The sequence below is a fragment of the Nerophis lumbriciformis genome, linkage group LG07 (genome assembly GCF_033978685.3).
Source record: "Nerophis lumbriciformis linkage group LG07, RoL_Nlum_v2.1, whole genome shotgun sequence".
Lineage (NCBI taxonomy): Eukaryota > Metazoa > Chordata > Actinopteri > Syngnathiformes > Syngnathidae > Nerophis > Nerophis lumbriciformis.
The window spans coordinates 34,213,108-34,231,000 of NC_084554.2; the positions used below are offsets into that span (position 1 = coordinate 34,213,108).

Consider the following 17,893-nt stretch of genomic DNA (forward strand, 5'->3'; position numbering starts at 1 on the left):
TTACTGGTATGTTTAAAATATAAATGCCTTATAAGCCACATACTCCACCACATTGTGAAAAATACTGTAAAGTAAAACAAAAATTATGTAAGATGAAGGTAAAACAATATAAATATTTAATTGGAAATTAAAAATGCATATCTAAAATCTTTGTACTGTATTCCAAGCCCACTTTGTGAAAAATAAAACAATAAAAAATAGATTAGGTACCCAATAAAAGCAATCAGATGGCAGTAATGTTTACAGTAGTTTGTGAAATGATTTGGTATGCTAATGCGGAGGATCTGTTGAATGCTTATACATCAAGTGTTGGAAATGTTTTGGATAACATTGCTCGTGTCTAGGTTAGAATGGTTAAAAGTAGACAAAAGGCACCATGGAGAAATGAAGACTCGGTCTGGACACAGAAATTGGAGTGCCGCAGAGCCGGAAGCTCCAAACTCACAATGAGATTTACAAAGAAAAGTGGAATGTGTTCAACCAACCTTTGCGTAGAACAAGAAAAAATATTTTTCTGAAATCATCACAAACATTTCACTTCCAATAGAACTAATTTCTACATCTAAGTGCAATGAGTTTGTAATATTCTTTCATGATAAAGTTCAAGGCAATACAAATGCAATAATTCCTGGGAAACAAATAGCTACTCTGCAGCCAGCCAGTCAACTTGAGCTGGCACATTTTACTCCTGTCACTAACAGTTGAAGAAATCATCCACAGTCTTTGAGTCCATCAACATGCTGCCTGGATGAGTTAGCCACTGGATTTCTAAAGTCTGTGCTGAATAGTTTGTTACCCCAATTCTCTCATCTCGTTAAAGGTGCCATATGTAATGATTTCATGTCAAGTCATCATTAAATGGCCCTGATATGTCAAAAAGCATTAATAAATCATGTTGTTTTCAAATACCTCTATAACTGATAATGGTAGTTCAGCCGGGATATGTTTATTTCAAAATTAGATTTACAGCCCCGAAATCTTGTTATTGTTTTCATTTCGATGCCCCGCCCTCCATCGTTTGACCAATTAGAAAGTCCATGAGTGTATCACATCCAGGTTGCCAGTTACGCACCGCCACCTTCGTCGAGCTACTGCCACTGGTAAAGTTACTAAGCATGTCAGACCTTAGTAAATCTAAAAGGCTTTGTTACAATTTTCAACTTACTCTTGTTCATTCAAAGCCAGGAACAAAACCAGAATTTGTATCGAGGATGCCTTTGAAAGATGGAGACGATTGAAGGCGGAGAAGATTTTTTCATGACGCCAAACTTGCTAATTTCCTCCTTGATAGGTAAGTCAGGCATTTACGTTTTCGTATTACTTGTAATAAATGGAAATGGACATTTCGTATGTAAACAATATTGTCCAATACAGTCTATGACCTTATCTAACAAAGCTAGTATGTTCGTGCAATGAATGCTTAGGAGCGAAGCACCATTACACTAGTGGAATGCTTTTAGCATGATAGCCCGGTAAATGACACATCAACATATAGGCAAACGGGGGAAATACAGTCGTGGTTGAAAGTTTACATACACTTCTGAAGGACATAATGTCATGGCTGTCTTGAGTTTCCAATGTGTACAACTCTTATTTTTTGTGATAGAGTGATTGGAGCACATACTTCCATCCATCCATCCATCCATCCATTTTCTACCGCTTATTCCCTTTGGGGTCGCGGGGGTCGCTGGAGCCTATCTCAGCTACAATCGGGCGGAAGGCGGGGTACACCCTGGACAAGTCGCCACCTCATCGCAGGGCCAACACAGATAGACAGACAACATTCACACTCACATCCACACACTAGGGCCAATTTAGTGTTGCCAATCAACTTATCCCCAGGTGCATGTCTTTGGAAGTGGGAGGAAGCCGGAGTACCCGGAGGGAACCCACGCAGTCACGGGGAGGACATGCAAACTCCACACAGAAAGATCCCGAGCCCGGGATTGAACCCAAGACTACTCAGGACCTTCGTATTGTGAGGCAGATGCACTAACCCCCTCTGCCACCGTGAAGCACATACTTGTATGTCACAAAAAACATTCATGAAGTTTGGTTCTTTTATGAATTTATTATGGGTCGACTGAAAATGTGACCAAATCTGCTGGGTCAAAAGTATACATATAACAACATACATGATTACTTTTGGTGATGTAGAAAAGTTACAATCAAATCAAATTAGCTTCATGGCATGGCCTCTTAACTTCATGTGACTGATTATGATTGACGACACCTGTTGACTTCTCTGAGCCCGTTTAAATAGGGCTCATGTGATGCAGTCATTAGACTCGGTTACAAACGCGACAATGGGAAAGTCAAAGGAACTCAGCACAGATCTGAAAAAACGAATCATTGACTTGAACAAGTCAGGAAAGTCACTTGGATCCATTTCAAAGCAGCTTAAGGTCCCAAGAGCAACTGTGCAGACAATTGTTCGTAAGTATAAAGTGCATGGCACAGTTTTGTCACTGCCACGATCAGGAAGAAAACGCAAGCTATCACCCGCTGCTGAGAGAAAATTGGTCAGGATGATCAAGAGTCAACAGAGAACCACCAAAAAGCAAGTCTGCAATTAATTGGAAGCTGCTGGAACACAGGTGTCCGTGTCCACAGTCAAGCGTGTTTTGCATCGCCATGGACTGAGAGGTTACCACGCAAGAAGGAAGCCCTTGCTCCAGAAGCGACACCTTAAGGCTCGTCTAAAATTTGCTGCTGATCACATGGTCAAAGATAAAACCTTCTGGAGGAAAGTTCTGTGGTCAGATGAAACAAAAATTGAGCTGTTTGGCCACAATACCCAGCAATATGTTTGGAGGAGAAAAGGTGAGGCCTTTAATCCCAGGAACACCAAGCCTACCGTCAAGCATGGTGGTGGTAGTATGGAACCTGTGCTTTACAGAGAGTAAATGAAACAATGAAAAAGGAGTATTACCTCCAAATTCTTCAGGACAACCTAAAATCATCAGCCCGGAGGTTGGGTCTTGGGCACAGTTGGGTGTCAAAAGTGGTAAAGGAACGGCTAAATCAGGCGAGATTTAAGGTTTTAGAATGGCCTTCCCAAAGTCCTGACGTGTGGACAATGCTGAAGAAACAAGTCCATGTCAGAGAAACAACAAATTTAGCTGAACTGCACCAATTTTGTCAAGAGGAGTGGTCAAAAATTCAACCAGAAGCTTGTGGATGGCTACCAAAAGCGCCTTATTGCAGTGAGACTTGCCAAGGGACCAAATATTAACATTGCTGTATGTATACTTTTGACCCAGCAGATTTGGTCACATTTTCAGTAGACCCATAATAAATTACTTAAAAGAACCAAACTTCATGAATGTTTTTGTGACCAACAAGTATGTGCTCCAATCACTATCACAAAAAAAAATAAGAGTTGTAGAAATTATTAGAAACTCAAGACAGCCATGACATTATGTTCTTTACAAGTGTATGTAAACTTTTAACCACGAGAGAATAGACTTTAAAACAGCTCTGCTTGTGTACAAATCTATTCATTGTCTTTTGCCAAAGTACACCTCTGACATGTTAAGAACATGTCAGAACCATCTCGGTCTCCTGCTGGTGCCTAGAGTCAGCACCAAACATGGTGAGATTGCATTTCATTTTTTATGCTGCTAAAATCTGAAAGTCTTCCAGAAGATGTGAGACGAGCCTCAACATTGGCAATGTTCAAATCCAGGCTGAAAACTATTTTATTTAATTGTGCTTATGACAACTGAAGGTATTTAAAGTTAAAGTACCAATGATTGTCACACACACACTAGGTGTGGTGAAATTACCCTCTGCATTTGACCCATCCCCTTGTTCCACACCCTGGGAGGTGAGGGGAGCGGTGACCGCGCTCAGGAATCATTTTGGTGATTTAACCCTCAATTTCAACCCTTGATGCTGAGTGCCAAGCGTGGGTCCCATTTTCATAGTCTTTGGTATGACTCGGCCAGGGTTTGAACTTACGACCTATATCTCAGGGCTGCCACTGAGCAGCTTTATCCACACTATAGTTGGTTGATTTGAATTATGATTGTTTTTATGATGATTTTATTATCCGGTTTTAATTTTAATTATGATTATTTTATGATCATTTTATATTTTAATTTTTGCCATCTTGTAATTTTCTGTAAATCACTTTGAATTGTACAAATAGTGCTCTAAAAATAAACTTGCCTTTCTTATTTAGTGGTGAATAAGAGATCAGCATTAAGTCCAGCAGTTGATCTTGATAGGTTGTAATACACAAACATGAGCAGATGGAGATAAAGCAACATCTTTAAGTGACATCTGCGGCGGTAACTCAAGTCTTCATCTTTCAAGCTGCTCAGCTGCGTTCCAAGTCTGCGTACGCTTTGATTTTTTTTTTCTTCCTGCTGACATTCAACGCCAGAGCGGTGCAGAAATATGAAGTCAGAGAAAAAGCGAGTCAGTATAAACAGAGAGCATGTGCAGCATATGGGATCAGAATCTACTGCTCAAGTGGAATGTGAAGATTGAAAAAAAAACAACATTTTGTTAAATACTTGACCTTTTTTTGTTGAGAAAACAAACAATTTATGGGGAGGACGAGGGCTATTAAAAATACCATTAGGATTATATTATGTGAATGTCATCAGTTTGTCTTTTTAACCTTTAAAAACCACATCCCGTTCACATGACGTGTTGAAATATGGATATGAATCCGCATGCTGTGTGAGGTTTTTAGCGTTCTCACGCATCACTCACTGGACATGTGACAACATTGTTGACCGCATCCTCGGAGATGGAGTCACAAGACGAGGACATCCGGGCCAAAGAACTCTAGTCGGGTTCACATGGATGGATCGGTCGTCATGGTGTCTATGGTCTTACACGTAGAAAACCACACAGGACCACATATTAGGAGATTGAATCAGTAAGACCAGTAGCACAGCGAACCGCCGCATCCAGCAGATGGTGCTGTTGTGAAAAAAGCCTGTTGTCTTTGTGATTAAATAACAAAATAATAAACATATACCTGTCTTATTGTGTTGTTAATTATGTTGTGTTGTGTCGAGCAGCAATAATTCTGTCCTACCAAGGTCTGCCTAGCAACAAATGGCCCCTTTGTAACTTTGTGTTACTGTATCATAATAATTATTATATGGAATTATAGTTATAAATCAGATTTTTAAAATTGAAATTCTTAATTGTCCACACCCACTACATTGTGTAAACATTCAATAATAAAATGACCGTACATGAAATTAAAGTCACATTTTTACTTGTGTTTAATTATCATTATTATTACCATTATTATTATATGTACCGTATTTTTCGGAGTATAAGTCGCTCCGTAGTATAAGTCGCACCGGCCGAAAATGCATAATAAAGAAGGAAAAAAACATATACCTGTATAAGTCGCACTGGAGTATAAGTCGCAATTTTTGGGTAAATGTATTTGATAAAACCCAACACCAAGAATAGACATTTGAAAGGCCATTTAAAATAAATAAAGAATAGTGAACAACAGGCTGAATAAGTGTACATTATATGACGCATAAATAACCAACTGACAACGTGCCTGGTATGTTAACGTAACATATTATGGTAAGAGTCATTCAAATAACTATAACATATAGAACATGCTATATGTTTACCAAACAATCTGTCACTCCTAATCGCTAAATCCCATGAAATCTTATGTCTAGTCTCTTACGTGAATGAGCTAAATAATATTATTTGATATTTTACGGTAATCTGTTAATCATTTCACACATAAGTCGCTCCTGAATATAAGTCGCACCCCCGGCCAAACTATGCTTATAGTCCGAAAAAATACGATAGTTATATTTTCCTTTTTTTTTTAATGCTTATTGGGCCACACTTCCTACATTATGTAAAATAAAATGAACTGATATCAATTACAGTACAGTAAAAAAAAGTATTATTTTACTTGAATTTTGACATTTTCTTGGACCGCATAGCAATGTGCCGAGAAAAGGAGTTAAGAGTAATGCTTAAAATGAGCAAAATACTGTAAATATAACATGTTACCATGAATGTGCCTCTTATGAGATTACATACGTTGCATACTTACAGCATGAACTGTGTTTGAAGTTTTAAAAGTGCTCTTTAGGCGGAAAAGATTGTATCCCCTTTACCTCAATTGCCAGCTGCCTCTTGCTAACAGTTTTTTTATTTTACTATTTCGAACGCACAGAAAAAGGAAATAATTGTGTTCTTGTCTCACATTAGGATTGTGGATGATGGACAACATTTCCCAAACAATGTGCAGTAAACCTATATCTTTTAAATATAAAAAAAACCTTATGGCAAAAATATGTGCAGAAAAGAGAACAGCACCAAATCATTTTATTATCATTCCTTGAACTTCCTCTGCATATTCATAGTGCATATCATTAAAGTCCTTCTGTAATTTGAAAGCGCATGAACAAGCTAATGCCTAATTGTGTTACTTTTGGATAATACATACCTTAACTTCTAGGCTGTATATTTGCAGAGAACCATACTCAGCAACATCAGAGTGGCCCCTGTTGGTGTGGACTGTGAACTAATGGAGGCATTAGCTTGTTCAGATCAGCAACAAATTTCACCTGTCGTCAGAATGTGACTAAGATAGGTTGTCACAACAAAAGGCATGCTAAAGCGCCAACAATAATATTCATTGTCGTAACAGTATATTGTCTATGAAATATTGGTGGAAAAAAAAAGTATACAATCTTGTTTCATTCATAGGAATTATAAAAAATAATGTCTCACATTTAAAATGTCCAGCGGCTTGCATAATAAGTTGGTTGGATTGGATCAATAACGCTGGTCTTGGTCTTCAAAGGCCTGCGGGTGTGACAGATTAAAACTTTAGTCTCTTAGAAACCATTCACGGGAATAATAATTGTGACTTTGAGAAGCAGTTTGAACATCATATTTGAACGAGGGCTGGAAAATGAGGCCTGGCACTGTCCAGTCAAACTTCCAACAACCGTATTTCACAGAGGAGAGCAGCTTTGAGCGAGTTGCCGTAGCGATGGCGGGGCCTCTCTGATAGCCAAGTAGCAGCCTGCTCTCACATCTTGTTCCAGGCTGGCACACTGACGCTGGGAACTGCGGGCACCTCGGCAGCCACAAGAGAAGAACCGCAGACAGACGCTCTCCCTTCCCAAACGTTGTAAACGCTTGAAGCACCTCGTGACTTCACAGGACTGACGTTTCTGTCTCTCCACATGTACAGACTCCACTCACCATTTAGCTTGTAAGGATAATTGAATTCAAACTTTGGTGGCTTCCATGGCAAGGCAACCATTGGCCATTATTTTGAAACAAGAAGCGAGGTCATCTGCTCTCGCAACGTGAGCTGCTTGCCAAAGTGCTCTTAAGCACGGTTACGATCATGAGGAAAATCTGTTATTAGTTCCGCTGATTCTTACCTGAAAAAACTGATCTCTTGCTGGCATCTCGGGCACCACCTGGGGCACAAAATGCATCAATCAATCACATTCAATTACATGAACCACAACTGTAGTGGATTCACTGGTCAAAAACATTAGCTTTAGCAGGAGAAACATTATAATGTATATACAGTGCATCTGGAAAGTATTCAAAGCGCTTTACTTATTCCACATTTTTAAGTTTTACAGCCTTATTACAAAATAGAATACATTTATTTTTGTCCTCAAAATTCTAAAGACAATACCCCATAATGACAATGTGAAAAGTTTTTTATTTTTTTTTATTTTATTTTTTTTAAAACAAAAAACTAAACAATCACATGTACATGAGTATACACAACATTTGCTCAATACTTGGTTGATGCACCTTTGGCAGCAATTACAGCCTCAAGTCTTTTTGAATACAATGCCACAAGCTTGGCACACCTATCTCTAGGCAGTTTCACCCATTCCTCTTTGCAGCATCTCTCAAGCGCTATCAGGTTGGATGGGAAGTGTTGGTTTTCATACAAGATGTCGCTGTATTGTATTCTTATGATTATTATGATTATTTTAAATATTTGTTTTACATTTTAGAGATGGGACTTACGATTTGATTCCGATTGTTGGTGTTACGATTCAATTCACAATTTGATTCTCGATTCAAGACAATTCTCAATTCAAACCGATTATTGCAATATATATTTTTTGGTATGAAATTAATAATAAAGCTTTTTTAAAACAGGTTACAGGTCACAAAGTTCCTCTTGGCTACTCATGTATGATGTATACCAGGGGTCACCAAACGTTTTGACTCGGGGGCCGCATTGGGTTTAAAAAATTTATATATATATATATATATATATATATATATATATATATATATATATATATATATATATATATACACATACATACATACATACAGATACATATATATATATATATATATATATACACAATATATATATATATATATACACACACACATATACACAGTATATACTGTATACTCAGAGCACGATGATGTCACGTTATCGATGGGAAAATGCATTTTTAGACAATATAATTTGCCTCAGCGGCTAGGAGACACCGAGAGTAACAAGCCGCAAAAAATGGATTAGAAAGGACATATAAAAAAAAAATGAAATCTTTTTTTTTTTCTTTTTTAATTTGGGACTTCCGCGGGCCGTAGTTTGGGGACCCCTGATGTATACGCATAGCGAATAAAAACGGTAATGGACTAAAAAACTTATTTTTTAAATCGATTAAAAAAAATGATGAATCATTATAAGAATCGCATTTTTGATGTCAATTGATTTTTTTCAGCATCCCTATTACATTGACATTTGTTGAATTCAAATGCACTGTGGTTCGCATCTACTGAAAACAATGTGAGTATTTATAGTATATATATATAGTATAATCATTGAGTACCAGTACTTTTTTTAGGGGTACTCTCACTGAGAGTGAGTTCCTCTTTTTGGCCCTGGAACATGAATAAAGGTTGAAATTGTGTCCGATAATTAGCCTTAAATAAACTGCTAGGTTATTTAAGGTCATTAGATGATACTTAATGTGTACACTATAAGAATATCTTTTGTTGATCAATGGTGGTACGAGGCTTGTTGTCATGCATTTTCCATGTGTACAAACACACATAAATCAAATGACCACAAACATTCACAACTTTGCTTTTTTTCACAGTTTGTGGCTGCTGAGGTCTGTGAGCTTCCCCCATTGTGTCCGCGGCGGTGTTAATAATTCAACATGGCTCTAAGCTTACTGTACCAAGTGTCATTAAGTAAGACACACATTTTGATAAAGTGACCGTGCTCTCGGTGAACTCACTTTCGTTACAATATGTTTCCATGTGACAACCATTTGCTCGCTCGCTCTTTCGTTGGACAGGAATTCCTGTTTTATAACGTCAGTGAAACATTTTGAATCCCATTTAGTTTTAAAGCTTGCGTTTCCTGAGGGGAGAAACGAGAGGGACGCCAATTTTAAGGGCAGTTTTGGCTGGCGGCCTGGCTCATTTTTCTTCAAACTTTGTGATGTAATCAGTATGTCCTTACCATGTCGGCATTTTTTCACCTTTTCATAAAGATACTGTAACACTGCAAGCTTACATTTCATCATCATTTAATGACAAGAAGTCATAATGCGGGCGTTTCCAAGCTTTTTTCACAGAGGGGCCGTATATTGAAACACCAAAAGATGGGGGAGTCATTTTGACATTTTGGACTTTATTAACAGGCCTGAACCACCCATGTATATGCTAAGAAGTTTTATAAATTTCTAGTCATTCTCCGGTGCAGATGTGTTAATTGCATTAACATTTTTCATCAGTTTAGTAATGATGATGGATTAATCCGCATTGACATCTTCTATCAACACGTTCACTTTCGTTTTTCTTCTCAGCTTTTGCCGCTCTTTGGACACTGATGCCCATATCATACTCTAATTTAAAGGACCCCTCTAATGCTGACAACATTGACACATATTTCATAGTTCTGGACCCAGGAATGATGTCTCCAGTTAAAATTCCCCCCAAAATAGGCATGATAGTGACTTTAGGATTGTTTTCTAACAAGTTTCAGCACAATTTGGAACATCCACTTTTAGTTGCTGGTGTCACTTACAGAAGACTGTAGGCAATTTCATATTGCATAGTATGTGTTTTGGTTGCATCTTCATCCCAGAACACTTACGCAATACTACAATACTTTCACGCAGAATTTGAAGGATTTAGCAAATATGGCTACCAGGTTGTAGCAATACAACTAAAGAATGGGTCTGCCTGCATACATTTCAAATGTTGGGAATATGAGGAAAGTATGGAACTCTCCAGTTAATCGCCTCGTACAAAATGGGACAGACCAAATGAGCGGAGTGTAACTTGCAGCAACTTTTAAAAATGATTATGACTTCAAAGAAGAAGGGTCGGCGTTTGGATGGAAGTAATTTAAAAAAAACTCAAGCCAAATGCGATCCTGAAAATCAGGAGCACCCTCAAGGGGAGAAAGACTGAGTCAGAACCTGTGGAAAATGGAGAAAGAAGAGCAGCTAAAAAATGAGAGACAAAGGACGTAAGTGGCTAGTATTCTGTTTATTTTATTCTATCTATCCAACAAGGAAGCTAAACAACCTGGGAGCCAGATACCAACCGGAACATCAGAGGGTCAGAATTGTTGAAAATTTCTACAGGCAAGACTTAGCTTACTAATTCAATACAATGCAATGCAATGCAATACAAGTGAACCAGGATATTGCATTCTTTACAGAGCTAAGAACACAAGGAGGAGGCGGTTGTCACATGACGTCAAAGAGCAGTCAACAAAGGACACTGCTACCGGGAAACAAATCCCCTTGAATGTCTGAGTCAGAATTTTTTCTGACTGAATCCTTTGGGTCAGTCATCATTGATACCGCATGTACTCGCACCGTCTGTGAGAAAAATGGCTGAAGAACTACTTGAATGAACAGAGCCAAAATGAAGTGATGAAGCTACTTCCGACGGACGTTCCATGTTGCAGACCATTTAAATTTGGAGATGGAAACATAGACTAGTGAGATGACCAGCCAAAATAGGAAACAAAAAATCTGCCATATAGAAACTGAGTTGGTTGAAAGAGACATCCCATTACTGCTGAGCAAGACCTCATTGAAAATAGCAAGAACTGTTTTGGACATGAAAAATGACAGAGCTAATGTTCAAGAAGAATGTACCTCTGGAGTTCACCAGTTCTGGACACTATTGTGTGGACATCATAGAGAAAGATAATGTAAATGAAGATGAAGTTCTTGCAATAACTGACAACATGTCTAAAGCTGAGAAACAGAAAGTTATTTTGAAACTCCACAAACAGTTTGGACATGCATCGGCAGATCAGTTGCAGAAGCTTATTCACAGGTCTGGAAACATTCACTACATTTCCATGCACTAAATTAGTCTGATTTCTCAAATAATTAAATTTTTTTGTATTTCACATCTACGTGTGAAGTCCAAGTGTCCATGGACTTTCTCTAATGTGACTATTGGTCTTATGCAGTGTGCCTCCCGTACACTGGGAGACGCTTATTTCCTTTTAGCGCGGTTAATTTATTTATTTTCCGGTTGACCTATATGAAGTCACATTTGGCATTTGTGGCTTCTAACAAGTTAAGAGTCTAGCTATGTTGTGATGTCCGCTGTAATATTGGCACGGATTAGAAATATTACGTCTCTAATGGCTATGCTGATGCTAAATAGCAGACAGCATCAAGAAATGATCCTGGGTAGCTCTACGAACATGATGCCAGTACCAAGAATGTATCGGAGCGGAGGCAGGTCCGAAGTCAAGAAAGACCGACAGCAGAGTTTTTTTCAAGAAATTTTTGGACCGAGAATCATTAAAACAAAAGTTTTGAAAGTCTAGAAGTTCATTCATAAGGCAGCAAAGGCTCTGTGGATTGGTGGAAGGAGTTTTAAACCTGAAGGAAAAGAGCGTTTGTGACCCGACTGGATACTGTTCCAGATGAACTTGGTTGCTATTTTTCTGGACTATCTTGCCAGTTGTGTGGAATACAGAGTTACTGTTAATCAGTTTGCATGAAGAGATTTGTGTATGCTTTATTATTCTCCTTCTAATTTGTAATATGTGCTTCATTCTCTTTCATAGTTCGTTCAGGAGTTTTTAATAAGCTGGCATTCAACATTTCCTTAGTTACCTTGTTAAATAAATCTCTGTTTCTTTTTTTCTACCATCGATGCACTTCAATATGTTCTGTTTTATTAATTTGTGATTAAATAAAAGTATCCTCTTCATTACAATTGTTGTTTTTATTGAATGGTATCTGCTTCCGGGTTGTATCCCACGCGTTGAGACGGGCGCATGCAGGATACGAAGGGTCCCCTCCGGCACACACCCCCTCGAGCGATCTGGTTTTCAATCGCATAACCCAGGTGTGTTAGTCCGACTTTTCAAAAACTGAACAAGATCGGATTAAGGTGTTTCCATGGACTGTGGGAGGCCCATTTAGAACCAAGCTATTTGAGGAAGTCAGACTAATTTAGTGCATGGATACGTACTGAATGACAAATAATATTTCACTATTTTGTTACAGATAGTAAATGAATGTAACATATGCAAGAGATTCAGCAAGACGAAGCCAAAACCTGCTGTAGGTTAATCTTTAGCCTCGGAGTATAATGAAACCATCGCAGTGGATCTACATGAGTTGGAAACAGGCGTTTGGTATCTTCAAATCATCGACCATTTCACATGTTTCAGTCCAGGAGTCATTGTGAAAACAAAGAAATCCTCTGAAACAGTCAACGCCATCATTGACATATGGGTAAGTGTCCACGGTCCTACACAAAAGCTCTACAGTGACAATGGTGGATTATTGAACAATGCAGAAGTCCGGGATATGGCAGAGAACTTTAACATTGAGATAAAAATCACAGCATGAAGTTTTTTCCAGCAATAATGGACTGCTGGAAAGACACAATCAGACACTCACCGAAATCCTCCAGAAGGTAAAATAAGAAAATGTGTTAGAAAGGTTCCCAAACTCTGTGCTACCTTAAGAGACTGTTATGAGCCGTCCACCTTAAGAGCGCAAGGCATTGTGGGCGCGCCCATTCATTCTACCCACAACAGAGCACAGAGCGGTGAATGCACGTCATCTACATTTGCTGCTTGTATATATACAGTATATATAAAATGTGTAATATTGTACAGCACTGCGGTGCCGGTGCGTCACTGACGAATGTAAGTTCATTATATAGTTAAGCATTCTAATGTACACGTTTAATTGCCTGTTTGACTTCTCTGCATTTGTTTGTTTCCGACGCCAGTTGAAAGTAATCTATTACTTACGTCGAAGTTGTTTGGCGCGCAGCGTGCCTTGTTTACAGCGTCTAGACAGTGTATTTCATGTACCAGTTCTTTATCTCTTTAAAGAGAGCATTTGCGGACACTTATGCCTTTGTACATGTAAACAAGCACCTTATCCTGCACGGCAGGTCACAAGCACCACGTTTATGTGCCTTCTGTAGCATGCAGTGACACCTTGTGGTCTAGTTAAGACATTTAAGTTCAGTTAAATGTTGGGATGATGTTATTTGAGTGTTTGGTTTGATGCTATCCTGTAGTGTGTATGGCAGGGCTTACTGTTATTTACTGGTGAAGCTAATGTGTACTAAATGCCAATTATTACCGATATACGCTATATTGTGTATCCATGATATATTATTGCATTAAGGTCATATGTACTATTACTACGTAGGCTATGGTATTCTATACTAATTGGTTATGATGTTCTAATCTGTTTACTGCAGAACCACCAATACTTGCCAGCCTTGTACCATTCAGCCAATCCAATGTAACCTGCCATGCCTGTCAACCTGCCTACTAAACAAGTAAACTGCCCTATGCCAAACGAACTGTCCTGTCCATTGTGTCCTGACCGACGCCCCGGGGGCGAATGAGACTACCTTTATAGAACCATACAGTCCTTTATAACTCTCCACAACATTGTGGTCCTTCGAGCCGGATAGCTTCATTTACCCCTGGACAGTATGGACTTCGAAGGATTAGGAGCACGGCCTAGGCGTCAGACACGCCCACCAATCCGCTTTGATGATTACCAGCTCAGCAACATCAGGCAAAGACACAGGCATGGGCAGGAAGAAGAATGGTTATCCCATGAGAAGGAAAGTACAGCCAATGCAACCCCCCCATACTCTACCCCCTCTCCCTACTCCCATCAGCTTAGGCGAGATGCTGCTTGTCATGAAGAGGACCCGTACGAACCAGAGTGGCAGAGGTACAGGTCAGACACCCAGCTAGCCCACCTACAGCATGCAGAGAGAGAGACCAGGGAGGAGATGACCCTAGAACCAAACCCCCTCCATCGTTCACCTCAGGAACTCTCTCTAAGAGATGAAGTCAGTCAAATACTGAGAGAAAGCGCCATGCTACAGCAGTCACAGCTGACCGTGCAAGCAGATGTGGCTGCATTAGGTCAAGTTCATAACGAAATTAGAAGACTGACTAACACAGTAATCAACCTTCAGCAAGGTACACCAGGACCCGCCAGTCAACTCAAACCCCAGTCTGTATCTACCGAGGATAAGGAGGATTGGCCTGAACCCCCTCCACCATGGCCAAACACAGCGGCTCTGGAACGTCCGTCAGGTCAACCAGTCCTGGACCGACGAGATCAGATGATGGTCGAGCTACAGCTGATAAGGAGCCAGACCTTGTCAGCTTGCCACCGCAAGGTATCACCAGCGAAGGTTGGCAATAAACCACAGTACCTTCAAACCCGACAGCTAAGCAGCGAGCCTTGTCCCCCCTACATGGCTCACACCTACACCAGTCCTACACGCTCCCCAGAGGAACCTACCTACATAGCACGCTATCCACCGCAACAGTTGCCACACCACTCCCAGCGTGCTGTTCAGCGCCCACACCAGAGACCTGCGTACCACACCACTACATCAACAATGCGGCAGCACCAACCACCGGCTCAGGCTCCTCCCACCAGGTCTATGCCCCACGTTGCAGAATATGCATCACAGCAGCTGCTGAATCAGTACCAGCCACACTATGCACAAGTACAGTATCTCCCTCGTGTAACTCCATACTATGCAACCACTTATATGTCTAGCCAGCCTGGGTACATGCCAGTGGCCACACAAGCAGCCCCGTGGATGCAGAGACAGGACCAGCAAACCCCTCCGCCACCACGCTATGAATCAGCAGCTGCAGCTGCTGAACAGACCTACAGAGGCCCACGCCCGACCATACCAAACTTCAGTCACTACGACCCATGTGAGTTTGCCCGTTTGAAAATAGCTCTGGAGAACCTCCTGCCTACAGAAGGGACTGAAATGTTCAAATACCAGATTCTGGTAGACCATCTGAGGCTTGAAGAGGCAAAATTGATAGCAGATTCCTATCTCAACTCCCCCACTCCCTACACTGACACCATGTCATCCCTCAATGAAAAATTCGGCCAGCCCCACCAGATAGCCCTCAGGAAGATAGCCAGTGTGCTAGACTCACCTGATGTTCGCCGTGGAGACACCGCAGCCTTTGGGCGGTTTGCCCTCCATGTTCAGTCCTTGGTCGGACTACTTAAGTCTTTGGGCACTGACGGTGAAGCGGAGCTTCGCTGTGGATCTCACGTGGTGAGACTGTTAAGCAAACTACCCGCAGAGCAACGGGCAGACTTCCGTCGAACCACCTTTAAGAACCCCGGAACTGTTCCCACCCTGTGCGATCTAGCCCAGTGGCTCCAGCATGAATCCTGGTGTCAGGATTTCGATGGACAGACACTCATAAGAGCAAAGGAAAACCAAGTGTCCCGGTACGAGGGTCGGCAGGGACGGCGACCTGTCACCGTCCTCTATGGATCAAAGGACTCGGAAGAAAATGATGGACCTACTAGAGCCTCAGAGGGAAAGAAGGGGAGAGCTAAGCCCTATTGCCCTTTCTGCGAGAGCGATGAACACTTCCTCAGCCAGTGTACAGAAGTCACAAAGCTAAACAAAGAAACTCTCACTGAGTGGATAAAGGCCAACAAAAGGTGCTGGCGCTGTGCACGGCCTCACCAAGCCGCTCAGTGTGACTTAAAGAAGCCCTGTGGCCTATGCCAAGGGAAACATCTGCAGGTCCTTCACGACGTAAATGATCGACCACCAAGACCGACAAGCAAGGAGGAGAGCTGCCTGGTGAGCTCCGCCACTGAGGTTCTGTACGTCGACCGTCCTTCAGTCCACAATAGGGTCTTACTGAAGGTCGTCAGAGTGCTTCTTCGTCACGGAAATCGCACTATAACCACCTATGCCATCTTGGATGATGGGTCCGAAAGGACCATGCTCCTGCCAGCAGCTGCCCGAGAACTTGGCTTACAAGGCACACCTGAGGACCTGCCCCTGAGAACCATCAGACAGGAGGTCCAGACCCTCCGTGGCTCTGCGGTATCCTTCCACATCTCTCCTGCTGCTGAGCCAAAGACCAGCTTCATAGTCTCCAGAGCCTTCACTTCAGGTCGCCTCGGCCTAGGCGAACAGTCATACCCGATGGACCGACTCCAGAAGAGGTACACCCACCTGGTCGGTTTACCAATTAAGCCCTTCCACAGTGCCAGACCCCTAGTACTCATCGGCTCCGACCACCCACACCTGATCACCGCTATCGAGCCAATCCGACTGGGCCTGTCAGGTGGGCCTGCTGCAGTCCGGACCAGGCTAGGCTGGACTCTTCAGGGCCCAGCAAGATTCTCCCAGCACCCCCTACACTCACAGCAGTGCCTAGTGACATCAGTTCACCCTCCAGCTTCAGAACTATTCAAGCACGTCGAAAGGCTTTGGCAGCTCGACACTCTTCCATATAAAAGTGAGAAGATTGTAACCAGGTCGAGACAAGACCGAGCAGCAGTAGCCCTGCTAGAAGATAAGACCACCCGCGTGGAGGTAGCAGGAGTCTTACGCTATGCCACCCCACTGCTGCGCAGGCGAGACATGCCTCTCCTTCATGCCCCCAAAGAAGCCGTCATGCCGAGTCTGCGGAGCACAAAACGGCGGCTAGCTAAAGACTCAGAACGTGCCAAGGCTTACAGCGCAGAGATCCAGAAGCTGGTGGATGCAGGCTCTGTCACTAAGTTAACCCCCGAAGAAGTCAACCAAGACGGAGAAGAGTGGTACATTCCTCACCACATGGTGAGTCACAACAACAAGAACAGAATCGTCTTCAATAGGCTCCTATCAGTACAGGGGCCAGAGTCTGAACGATTCCCTACTGCCAGGACCCACCCTTGGAGCATCACTCCTGGGAGTTCTACTGCGCTTCCGGGAACATGCAGTCGCCTTAAGCGCAGACATTAAAGGGATGTTCCATCAAGTCCGTCTCCTTCCTGAAGACCGTCCCCTCTTGCGGTTCGTGTGGCGCGACTTGACCAGAGATGAAACCCCAGCAGTGTTCGAGTGGCAAGTTCTACCATTTGGCACAACCTGCAGTCCATGCTGCGCCACGTTTGCTCTACAGCTCCATGTAGCTAACCATAGCCAGCCGGGAGATGATGTGAGCCTCTCTATAGAGAGGTCCTTCTATGTTGACAATCTCCTACAGAGTCTGCCCAAACCTGAGGATGCCAGAGAGTTGGTGGACAGACTTCGGGGACTCCTTGCAGCTGGTGGGTTTGATCTACGCCAGTGGGCCAGCAACGTGCCAAACGTCGTGGGACACCTACCCAAAGAAGCCAGGTCCGACACCCTCGAGCTCTGGCTCGCACAAGATCGAACAGACTCTCCTGAATCCACTCTGGGACTCAGCTGGCACTGTCAAACCGACACCATGGGCTACAAGCATCGACCCATAGAGTACGGAGTCCCAACAATGCGGAACATCTACAGGGTTTTGGCCAGTCAGTATGACCCCTTAGGGTTTATCTTACCATACATCACTCGAGCCAAGATGCTGGTCAGACGC

The 17,893-nt window shown here is 42.0% G+C and overlaps 1 protein-coding gene across 3 annotated transcripts in view; it reads right to left on the bottom strand.

Annotated features, from left to right (window-relative positions):
• Positions 1-6,328: 6,328 nt before the first annotated feature.
• Positions 6,329-17,893, bottom strand: part of lg07h8orf34 (linkage group 07 C8orf34 homolog) — a 108,988-nt gene continuing 97,423 nt past the window's right edge. For all 3 annotated transcript variants that reach the window (XM_061964740.1, XM_061964742.1, XM_061964741.1), the window contains exons 14-15: positions 7,407-7,445; positions 6,329-6,816 (exon numbers count right to left, since the gene is read on the bottom strand). In XM_061964740.1, coding sequence (XP_061820724.1) covers positions 6,809-6,816; positions 7,407-7,445 — 47 coding nt within the window. In that variant the 3' untranslated portion in view covers positions 6,329-6,808. The remainder of the gene's footprint in view (positions 6,817-7,406; positions 7,446-17,893) is intronic.